Source organism: Nematolebias whitei, chromosome 6 (assembly GCF_014905685.2).
Source record: "Nematolebias whitei isolate Nwh7 chromosome 6, NemWhi1, whole genome shotgun sequence".
Classification (NCBI taxonomy): domain Eukaryota; kingdom Metazoa; phylum Chordata; class Actinopteri; order Cyprinodontiformes; family Rivulidae; genus Nematolebias; species Nematolebias whitei.
This window is the reverse complement of record NC_056503.1, coordinates 17,150,051-17,162,101: the sequence shown is the minus strand read 5'-3', so window position 1 is coordinate 17,162,101 and position 12,051 is coordinate 17,150,051. Positions and strand designations below refer to the sequence as shown.

Here is a 12,051-nt window from a genome sequence, read left to right as displayed (position 1 = left end):
ACAGACAGACACACAGACAGACAGAAAGACACACAGACACACAAACAGACAGACAGACAGACAGAAAGACACACAGACAGACACACAGACAGACAGTCACACAGACAGACAGACACACAGACAGACACACAGAAAGACAGACAGACAGACAGACACACAGACAGACAGACAGTCAAACAGATACAATTCTTTAAAAAAGGTTTTTTAATTAATTAGCAAATTAATTAATTTGCTAATTAATTGACTAATTAGTTTATCCTGCATTTTACATGAAACCCAAAGTGTAAAATAAAACATTATCTTTCATTATGAATCATATGGATGTTTGAATCATCTCCACTGTACCTGACTGTACACACATTAAATTGGTATACATTTCTATGCACTACAGAGCTTATGTGGGTAATATTGATCAAATAATAATAAATATACCAGTAACAAGAAACACGGGTTATTGTTAGAATTATTGAAATCATTGTTCATCAATAGCAGTGGATGCAAATGAAGTATTAACCTCAGTAGCGGCTGTAGCAAGAGAGGCTGACGTGCCTATTGAGGAGCCGTCACGGGGTTTGGCACGGGGCCTCATGAGCTCCTCTTTGTTGTACTCAGGTTTGACTAAAACAACGTAGCACTTGGGGAGGAAGATGCAGGCAAGCAAACCAAAGCTGGAAGCTAGAATGGCAAAAATCTGAACAGCAACCATGAACTTTCCACGCGTGCTGAGGTAGGCCGGTACGAAGGAGATCCACACGATGAAGAAGACCAGCATGCCAAAGGTCATACCTTTCGCCTCGCTGGAGGGCAGAGTGAAAAACATTCACAATGGATTAGCTGAACCATTTGGTGGGTTGCATTTTTTTAGTGTTTCATGTGAATGTGTGATGTTTTTTATCTGGAACTTTTGTTACATACCTGAAGTTGTCTTCAAGTTTACGGGCTATGAAGGCAAAGATGAAAGCCAGCAGAGCCAGAAAGATGTCATATCCAAAAATGCAACAGATAAAGACCACAGAGCCTTCATCACACTCCAGAATAATCTTTACGTTCTGGGCAGCGGTGTTCTTTACTGGGTGGGGAGGGAGGAGGATGAGCCACACGGTGCATGCTATGGCCTGAAGAGCAAAAATGTCAAGTCATGCTTATCTGGTCAGAAACAGGGACAGATTCTTGGTATGTTACTGAGCTGTTTTATTTTATACATGTGTATATTACTACTTATTTTATATTTACCTGTATTAATGTGGCCACAGCAGCTATTGCCCTTTGATGGCCACAGGTGAGAATATCAACTTCCGGTTTATCAGATGCCTCGTTGTTACTGCTGCTGGTTACGATCACATCAGGACTGCCGCTGTTTGCTGCTGCTTCAGCTGCAGCTTTAGCAGCTTTGGCAGCTGCCTTGGCTCTTGCTCGGGCCTTTTTCAAAGCTTGAGCTCTGAGCATCAGCACCACTGACTTACCTAAAGCAAAGGAAAAAGTTGGTATACCTTATATACTTCAACTTGATTTTGTCATGTCTAATGTGTGAGGATAAAGCACAGAACTCATATACCAGTAAAGGGGTCAAAATATCCACTAGCATCCTAACTATGCAGTTGAAAACCTTGTCTTGCAGTTTGCTGCACAGCTTTGAAATAAAATGTGCAATCTATACCCTAAAAGATCTGGCTTGAATGGGAATAGTGTGTTGTGACTTTTGATGGTGGTACGTCGCACATTGTAATAAAAATGCAAATAAACTGCCTGAAAAATGGAGATCAGCGTGAGTTCTGCACCAAGCACACCCAGCTGTTTGCAAAGAGATACGGTTCAGGAAATCGTTAGTAGAAACAGCATTTAAAGTCTGATAGCTCACAGAAAGTTGTTTTTTAAAAGGCTAAAGGGACTCTTCAAAATCATTTTGTTTTTACACAACTGCAGTATAATTTAGGTGATTTTTACAATTTCCTATTTCTAAATGGTCGAAAGAAATTGTAATCAAAATATTTTACTCCCAGAACTCTTTGTGGTCTCAAATTGTACAAATATGTGTACTTTTACCCATTGTGTCTCACACTGCTAAAAGACAAAGTTTTCTCTCAAATCCTCCAACAGTGCAGAGTGTGCACAGTCAATCTCCCACAGAATTAGTTATATTTTAGCTCAAACTACGTCCTTCAAAGCTGAAAATAAAGGGGGAGGGGGGAAGATGGTGGCAGCATGTTAGCTGGGCTCCATCCATTACTGCCTAAAAACTGCCTTTCGGGAGAATAATCTCACTGCCTCTGCATTGGATGCTCCAGGAGTTGGCCTTGTCGTGTCACTGACTCAGCAGAGCTGAAATATGGCATTGAAATAGAAGAAATATAAGACTACAGGTTAGAACAGTCGTTTCTAGGCCCGAAGCCCGGCTCATCCTGATTCAAATTCGGGGCAGAGCAGGCCATAATAATGTGCTGGATGGGCGGACCAGGTCGGTGTCAGGCTTTTGATTGCATCAGCAGACGCACGCGGATGACAATCCAAATATATGGCAACATGGCTTGCCATATGTTCACTAACCGCACACAGCCATTTGACCACGCACTGACCGGCCAGTTGAAAGAAGTTTATAAAAAGTTCACTTAAGCTTCAAATGGACCCCTGCCAGTGATCCATCCAAAGCACAAATGGAAGTTCATTCAGCCACTCCACTCGGACATGTACGGCCGACGACCCAAACAGGTGAGATCCCAAAATATCCTCGCAGACATCAGAGCAGGGTCTGTGTCTGAATAATGCAGAATGCAGGCAGAAGCAGGGATTTAATACACTTTGACGACCATGAAAGGACAAAGACCCCCTCAGCTCCAATCATCTGCTCCCTTTTATTCAGCCGCGTGCGCCCGCCGACCGTTAATAACTATATAAGCAGTCAAAGTTTAATTAAAAGGTCGGTAGGGGGTTCAGGTTCGGACCTGTAATTACCGTTAATTTGTTGGATCGGGTCGGGTTTGGAAAGTATGGTTTCAGGCTGGGGCTGGGTCGAGTTGGATTTTTTGGGGCTCAAATGCAACTCTACTACGGGTTCTGTGGCCACTGAGCCTGACACCGCCTCAGGCTATGGTACTTCTAAAGCCAGGGACTTGGGACCGTTTTCTAGTTAATTTCTATTTTTAACTGACCCATGATGGAGGAGAGGCAGAGAGCAAAGCCGAGAGCTAAAGCTACTTGGCTGGTCATGCAGCTCCAGTGTTGTGGCTCTCCGAGGAAGACAATGGAGCAGAGGAAGGTCACAACCAGGGAAAGGAGCAGCGAGAAACTCAGCAGGACGTCGTTGGCTTTGACCAGAGGAGTGCCGATGTACATAACAAACACAATCTGGAAAAAATGTGAAAAAAATGTCTGACCCTTTAGTTCCTTAAAATCCAAAAAAGAAGTGATTAGTTGTTATTGTTGCACAATTCTCACCCCAACAGCAATGGCTACTAACGCTCCAAAGGCAGATATGACGATTAGAGTAATTCCCAGTGGTTCTCCAAAAGCCAAGAACTCAATGATTTTTGGCACACAAGCATCATGAGCGCTGTTTGACCAGTCATCTCCAGTGCACAGGATGCATTCACGGGCATCTGTCCAAAACGGAAAAGACACATTTTATAAAGTCAGGGTTTATGGTGTCTCTTTTGATCTTTTAAGCATTTTCTGTTTTGATGACACTGGAGTCATTGATATAACATACAGTTTCAAATATGGTGCAAATGCACTTTAGTTGTTCAGTATTTGCACTGTTTCCATTGTGGTTTTAGACAAACAGGTTTATTGTACAGGCTTTAAAACTCCAAGGTGTGGGGGTAATTATTATTTTACAGAACTGCGAAAATTCAGAAAAGGGTCAAAGTAAACTAACACACACACAAAAAAAAAAACCCATAAAGGTCTAGAATTATTTTGAGGAGAAAGCATTTCATGCCAGAGTTTTAGAGTAAGATCATCTTATGTTAAGAAATGACTAAACAAGTTGCTCAGAATGTGTTTGAGATCTGTTTCAGCTAAGGATAATACAAACACTACACTGGTATCTACAGTATTTTAAGCTTCTAAAAGCATTTTATTTTACAGAGTTTGGGTTAAAAAAAGCAAACTTTTTAAGAAAAATAAAAACACAAACACAAGTAGTCCCTCGCTACGTCGTGGTTCGACTTTCGCGGACTCGCTCTTTTGTGGTTTTTCAAATTAAGATTGTACACAAAAAATTAATTTGTACAGGACACATGCTTGTCAACTTTAATATTACCCATGCGATTGGGACAGTACTGGATACTATACAGTAAAAAGTTAACCAAAAGAAATACTTCGGACTGGCGCAGCCATTTTGTAGTTTTCTCTCAATGAGCCTATACTGTATTGCCACTCAAAAAGACTACATTTCCCAGAAGCCAACAGTGCCCCGCCCAGAAGCCCCATTGCCTTCTGCTGAAATACTAGAGGGAAAGTTTTTAATCTGATCCAAAAAAGTTTGGTCCTTATTCATCCAGTGACTTGGGCGCCCAGCGGACGCAGAAAGCCGACCAGAACCGACGGGGAACCGGACCAGAACCGGACCTCCAGACTCATCAGTGAATCTGAGTGCTGGCCCATGAGGCCTTTCGAGCGGAGAGGCTTTTTTCATTTGGATTTGGACTTCATCAGGACCACAATGGCTCACTCCAAACGTGTTTTGGTGCTCAAGAGCTGCAGAGTGCCGACCAGAACCGGCAGGGTAGGTCTGCCGGACCAGAACCGATCTGCTGTTGTTCTGCAGAGCTGGTGAGTAAAGTTTTGCAGTACTGTGCAGTACATATATCTATGTTGTTACAATGACGTAGGTTTAAGAGTTTAGAACATTGTAAGGGTGTGGGAAGGGTTTATAAAGACTTAAAATATATAAAAATAAATATAACATTCACAGATTTTCACTTATTGCGGGGGGGTTCAGAACGTAACTCCCATCAATAAACGAGGGACTACTGAAGCTGATATATTGAAGGAATATTCAGACATTTGTATACTGACTGGTTGTGTTGCTGATTTCTCCGTCTGCACACAGGATGCAGTCAAAGCAGCAGACTGGTTCCCCCTGCCGGATCCCCTTCCTGGTGCCAGGCTGACAGTTCTCGCTGCACACCGACCGAGGAGGCTTAGACACAAAAACCAGACAACTGTAGCAACAGTGTGGTGATGTAAAATGTGTCTAACATTTTGTCCCGATCGATTTTTCAGCTTACCTCCAAAACATCATTGTTCCAAATAATAGAGTTGTTCTTTATGTGCAGCTTTTCCTCTGCAGCTGCAGATCCATTGTAGTGGCCCACAGTGACGTAAGATATCTCCCCATCACCACTGACCTGCCAGTTAATGATGTCATAGAAGCCCTTGATGTCTCCGTCTTCAAAGTAGATCTCCTCGTTTGTGTTGGGCATTTTGTAATTCACATTCTTCATGTAGTACATCAACTGGAAAATACAGATATACAGTTTATTAGAAGGAGTGCCCCCACACACACACACACACATACGAAAAAAATGTATAAATATGTGCATGCCTACCTGCCATGGCTCAAAATTACTGATGTTAGCACAGCTGCTCCCAACAAAGGGTCCTTCTCCTGGTACACAGTGCTCCAGGTTGTGTAAAGCGTGGGCCACAGCATACACTGCTTTGTAAACACTGAATACCTCTTTTATCTTAATACCATCATTGTAAAAGATATACACTGCCTGGCCAAAAAAAAGTTGCCACCAAAACAAAGGTCACACTAATATTTCGTTGGACCTCCTTTAGCTTTGATTACATCATGCATTCTCTGTGGCGTTGTTTCAATAAACTTCTGCAATGTCACAAGATCTATTTCCATCCAGTGTTGCATTAATTTTTCACCAAGATCTTGCACTGATGACCAGGCACTAGACATGATGGGTGCATCACTTCATCTGCCTCTCTTCTTACCCTGATGCACCCATCACTCTGGAACAGAGTAAATCTGGACTCATCAGACCACATGACCTTCCATTGCTCCAGAGTCCAATCTTTATGCTCCCTAGCAAATTGAAGCCTTTTTTCCAGTTAGCCTCACCGATTAGTGGTTTTCTTAAGGCTACACACTGTTCAGTCCCAGTCCCTTGAGTTCCCTTCACATTGTGTGTGTGGAAATGCTCTTACTTTCACTATTAAACATAGCCCTGAGTGCTACTGTTGTTTTTCTTCTATTTGATTTCACCAAACGTTTAAGTGATCACTGATCACCATCACCCAGGATTTTTTCCTGGACACATTTCTTCCTCAAAGACGATGGGTCCCCACTATCCTTCCAGTTTTTAATAATGTGTTGGACACGACATAGTCCATGCTCAATAATCCAGGTATAAAATCCAACATTTTTCAGTCAGGTCATCTGGACAGTTTCTTTTTTTTTGTGCTGAAACATTTCGCCTTCGATCCGGAAGGCTTCATCAGTCAAGGAAACGCACAACAAAACTGATTCTTCCCCAAACAGCTTACTCCAAAGTGGAACAAACCAGTTATGTTGGTGCTCAGATGGTCTCTTTGTCACGCCCCCTCCTCCATTGCCGGCCCTCTTCCTTGTTGATAGTCACATCAAACTGGTTGAAAACAACAACTGTCAACAAGGAAGAGGGCCGGCAATGGAGGAGGGTCCGTGACAAAGAGACCATCTTAGCACCAACATAACTGGTTTGTCCCACTTTGGAGTAAGCTGTTTGGGGGAAGAATCAGTTTTGTTGTGCGTTTCCTTGACTGATGAAGCCTTCCGGACCAAAGGCGAAATGTTTCAGCACAAAAAAAGAATCTGTTCAGACGACCTGACTGAAAAATGTTGGAATGCTTTGGACAGTACTTAACCCAATTTGAGTAGTTTCTTCAATCTCCTTAGATGTTTTCTCTGCTTGATGCCAATGATTTGAACCTTCTCAAACAGAATGACATATTTTCCACGACCACACGATGTGTCTTTCAACATGGTTGTTTAAGAAATGAGAAGCAACTCATTGCACCAGTTGGGGTTATATAACTTGTTGCCAGCTGAAAGATAATTGTCCATGCAGTAATTATTCAACAGGAGGCTCGAACCTATTAAATCCAGGTGGCAACTTCTTTTTGGCCAGGCAGTGTATATTGTCCATTGTGTGAGAGTAATATTGAACTATAAAATGAACTGAAGTTCCATGCACCACATTAATAGTTTAAATAATAGTTAAATGGCTGCTATAACAACAAGAAAAAAAGGCATATCTGAATGTTTGAGTTGTAGCGACTGACCTGTAAGTGATTCGTAACTGCGAGACGTCAGAGTATGTGTTATTGAGTTGTGCCACGGACTCAGTCCCAGTGCACAGACCATCTGGTATCCCCCTCGCTACTCTGGACATGGTGCCATTCAACTCTCTGGCCATCCTCAGAGCTCTGCCATAGTCCAGTGTGCAGTTAAACAACTACAGAACAAAATCGCAAAAAGTGCATATTTTTCCATCTTTGTAGGTTGTCATATGGAGTGCGTTTGTTTAGTTGTCACTAGAGATGCACTGTAGTTTGATTCTGATTCTTTTGTATAAATTATTGACACCATGTCGTAAACGCACCTTCCCCCAGAACTCCTCAGTGAGTGCATCAGCGTAAGGGTCCAAGTCCAGTAAGTGGCGCTGAAGACCAGGGATGTCAGCCCTCTTCACCCCAAAACCCAGGGTACCAGACAGGATTGAGTTCACCTAGGTAAAAACAATACATCTTCAGCATCAAGGGACAGTTTTAATAAGTGACACATGGACAAAATGTCTCTGCCTCTTTTGTTTGTTCAGAACTGAAGCCACAACATGACAGCACTGAATTGTATTTTGGGGATTTGAGTCTGCGCACTAGCCGTGCGGAGCTTTAAGTCCTGGCCACTCTTCTGCACGCAGTCATGGTGCTAGATGAGCTTTTTATTAGCATGAAATAAGTGATTACAGATAAATGTACTGGAAAAAAATATTCAATTCAGTTTATTTATTTATTTAGCACCAAGTCTCAACAGAAGTCGTTTCAGAGCACTGAACAGAAACAGTCACATACGTAAAAGTCAATTAGTAAAAGTTATTTATCTGAGGAAGCAGCGGATTGTGTTCAGTCTTCACTTCGTTGCAGTCTCCTACCCTGAGCAAGCACAAAGGCAACAGTGGGAAGGAAAAACTTTCTTTTAACAGGAAGAAACCTCCAGCAGAACCAGACTCAGGATGAGCGGCCATCTGCTTTGACTGGCTGGTTTGAAAGGAACAGGAAGGAGAGACAAACAAACAATTTAGAGTTACCAATCAGCCGAACATGCATGTTTCTGGTCTGTGGGAGGAAACAGACATTTTGTTCGAACATACAGTAGCAACTTAAGAAACACAAGAGTTGTTGTTTTTCTTTTAACAGTCCCCATGTGCAGGGACCGTCACAGCGAGCAAACTATGAAAGATTTGCTAATTGTTTTAAGCTAGATGACCTTCCTGAAGCTCGAACCTGCAGCAGCCTCAGGATTACAAGACTTCACACAGAGACTGTTACTGAAGCCCACATGAACCAGAGCCAGCTGCTGAGGTGTACTTTTATCTTCAAGGGCAGGGTCTCGTTTGTTTAAGAGGAGTGGGCAGGACTTAACACTTGTACTAAAACCAGGTGCTGTTCCCATTTCAGCTTTAGTTTTCTGGGTTTCCAAGGGATGTCTAGCTTTCTTTAACAGTCGATGGTTTAATCTTTAAATCTTTAAATTGAAAATATTCTGAATAATTAATATCTCATAGATAGCTCTTTGATCAACTTCAGTTTACGGAAACAAAGTTTCATAGTTTTGTTTTTATTTAAGGATCCACATTAGTCTACAGTAGTACTAGAGCCTACTCTTTCTGGGGTCCACGCCCACAAGCATTACATTTTAGTGATTACAGTGAATTAATGAATTATTAATTAATGAATACAGTGAATTTAATGAATTTACAAGTTACAATATTACAATCATTACAACTCAAAACATCCAATAAATAAATAAATAAATAATAATGATAATAAAAAAGACACAAGAACAATTTTTGACTACAATAATTCCAAACATTGCCAAAAGACAAGAAAAACTAAGAGATAAAAACTTCTGGATTTGGATGGCGCAGTGGCTCAGTTAGAGCGACAAGGTCACTGGATCAAATCCCGGCACGAGACCTCTCTGGGTGCAGTTTGCATGTTCTCTCCGTGCATGCTTGGGTTTTCTCTGGGTACTCCGGTTTCCTCCCACAGACCAAAAATATGCATGTTAGACTGTTTGTGTGATGCTGATCTCATACTGCTGATCTATTTCATGTTGCTGTGTTCATTCATTCTCATCTGCTCACACAGACTCATGTTCGTGCTGCTGTTGTTTGCCGCATTAGTTTGTACTATTAATGCTTAGTGCATTCTTAGTTTAGTGTATTTCTTAGTTCATACAGTATCTTAGATCTTATTACTGTTTTTCTTTATAATTTGTATTTTTGTTGGATATAAGTGGGACCATGTGTACATAGTTTCATTCCACTTCATGTACCACTTGTGATGTGAATGGCAATAAAGAACCTTAAATCCTTGAATTTATAAAGGCAAGTACTTACTTACTTTTACTTAAGAAAAAACGTTAACGTGGTACTTCTACTTTTACTAGAGTACATTTTTGTCTGTTTATTTATACTTTTACTTAAGTACAGTGTTTGAGTACTTTTTTCTCTTTGTCCTCCGGTGAAACCAGACGTGTCTCCCTGGTCTCCCCCCCCCCCCACCCAGCCCTACCCGCTTCCATGCTGCACTCTTTTGTCCTGTGAACCCTTAAAAAGCCTCTTTTTTCCCCCTGCATATCTCTTAATTCGAAGGTTCAACTGGTCTCTCAACAAAACAAATTGGATTCATGATGACAACTGGTTATTTTGCTGTTTGGCTGGTGAATTCTGGATTGTCTACAAATTCGTGTGGATGTCAAAACTCGACAGTGCTCAGACTGAAGTTGTGGAGCTGCAGCAGGGAGCTGGAGCAGCTGTTATCAGGACTGTGAACTTTCTGGCAGCACCCATGAATGGTGGGAATAATCTCGGAGAAGCTGTGAGCTCAACTTTTGGCGTAAAGGATCATTTCGGGTATTTTGGAGTTCCATCAGAGGAATATATACCAGCGAGGCTTTAAAAAGGCAGAAACAACAATTACGAGTTCTGCCTGAACCAAACTGTGGCCTTGACGCTGGACTTATCTCAACTCCTCCTGGAATGTTTTGAAAACAACAAAGATGCTTTGACTGTCTCCTCACCCCTCCCTTCCCCAAGGCCGTGGACATGTAACAGAACCTCAACTGAGCTGAAGATGAATGTCACCTCTTATCTGGACAATGGCTGGGGGGGTGGGGGGGTGGGGGGGCTCTGGACTATGCTACAACTTTCCCTTAAAATTCAATGTTTTCACCGCCTATATGTACATGTATAACGTCTGTTAATGTTTCTTTGCTGTGGTAGGTTTTTTTGATGCCTCAAATCGTGCCCTGTCTAGGACACGGTGTGAGAGATCTTTTTTTTATACCGTCTCTCCTCATGTTTTCTTCCCTTTTCTCATCTAAGCAAAATATTATTCTGAATAAGAATAAGAAGGCCACGCTAATTATTTATAGCCGCAGCTTCGTGCACTACGTCCATCTTTCGGACGACTGTACGTACATATTCGCGTTGTATCTCGGTGCAATGCCAATAAAGTTTATTCTGATTCTGATTTATCCACCACTGCCTTGGTGTGAGTGAGAGAGTGAATGGTTGTTTGTCTCTGTGTGTCCCTGTGATGGACTGAAGACCTGTCTAGAGTGTCCCCCGCCTCTCACACAGTAACTGCTGGATATGGGCACCAGTGATGCCCATGACCCGGATGGATGGATGGAACCAGATTTATGAGCTAAACTAAAGGGGATTGCTGGCATCTTAAAAACGACACTGTTTCAGCATTTGAAGCATCTCCATCTATCAGATCAGTGGTTTGCCATCAGCTGGTGGAGTTCTCACCCCTGGCTGATTGATGAGAGCGGAGGTGACCCAGGCCTCGCTGGCGATCCAGGTTCGGTTGGTCACATTGTGTTGGAGCAACTCGGTGATAAGAGGACTAAGGTCCACGTCTGATGAGAAGACAACGATGATCTTGGCTGTGGACTCAGCTACAGTTTTAACAATACTCTTAATGACCTCTGGTTTGCTCACCTAAAGTTCACACACACACACAACAAAAGAGCAACGTTATTTATAACATCGCACTGAGCAATGTAATGAGTAAATGTAGTGAAATATGAAAGGATTTAACTGAACACAGCTTACTTTGGGCAGGGTCTCAGAGAAGGAGATGCAGACGCCAGCTTCCTCCACCTGCTCCTTGAAGTCTTTGATGCCGTATTTGCCGTAATCATCATCAGCAGCTATGGTGCCCACCCAGGTCCAGCCAAAGTGCAGCACCAGCTGAGCCATCGCTGTAGACTGGTGCACATCATTAGGGATGGTTCTTAGAAAGGTGGGGAACTGGAACTTATTATTCAGAGCAGAACATGTTGAAGAATAGCTGACCTAAAGGTGAGAGGAAGAACAAGTTATCTCTTTTCTTTCGTTTATCTTAAGTCTATCTACATTTCTGGCTGACATTTAGTGTCTGACCTGTGGAAAATGATAAAGCCCCAGAATTCGGGCTGTAGCAATGGACAGATCAGAACCTCCAGCACCCACTAAGGCAGCAAGGGGTGGTCCATCTCCACATCGGTAGTTGGGTACCGCCTCATCTTGGCCTGTCAGGTAGGTCAACGTACCCTCCACGGCCTTGGAGATGGTGAAGCAGGAGTCGTAGATGACGTAGCCCAGGTCAGTATCGGGCAGCAAGTCGTTCTTCTTATTGATTTCATTGATGGCAAACAGCATGGTCTGTGTCCAGCGGAACGTGCGGAAATTAAATCTGGAGAATGAAGAGAGTTAAATCTGGAGAATGAAGAGAATTAAATCTGGAGAATTAAGAGAGTTAAATCTGGAGAATTAAGAGAGT

General features: G+C 42.4%; 1 protein-coding gene across 1 annotated transcript in view; it reads right to left on the bottom strand.

Annotated features, from left to right (window-relative positions):
• Positions 1-472: 472 nt before the first annotated feature.
• LOC119411551 (vomeronasal type-2 receptor 1) overlaps positions 473-12,051 on the bottom strand; it is a 15,717-nt gene continuing 4,138 nt past the window's right edge. Inside the window, exons 2-14 of the mRNA XM_037678506.1 lie at positions 11,673-11,964; positions 11,343-11,585; positions 11,037-11,228; positions 7,599-7,724; positions 7,279-7,451; positions 5,550-5,670; positions 5,229-5,456; positions 5,017-5,140; positions 3,433-3,593; positions 3,147-3,342; positions 1,234-1,463; positions 916-1,115; positions 473-797 (exon numbers count right to left, since the gene is read on the bottom strand). Of these exons, the coding sequence (XP_037534434.1) occupies positions 473-797; positions 916-1,115; positions 1,234-1,463; positions 3,147-3,342; positions 3,433-3,593; positions 5,017-5,140; positions 5,229-5,456; positions 5,550-5,670; positions 7,279-7,451; positions 7,599-7,724; positions 11,037-11,228; positions 11,343-11,585; positions 11,673-11,964 (2,611 nt within the window). The remainder of the gene's footprint in view (positions 798-915; positions 1,116-1,233; positions 1,464-3,146; positions 3,343-3,432; positions 3,594-5,016; positions 5,141-5,228; positions 5,457-5,549; positions 5,671-7,278; positions 7,452-7,598; positions 7,725-11,036; positions 11,229-11,342; positions 11,586-11,672; positions 11,965-12,051) is intronic.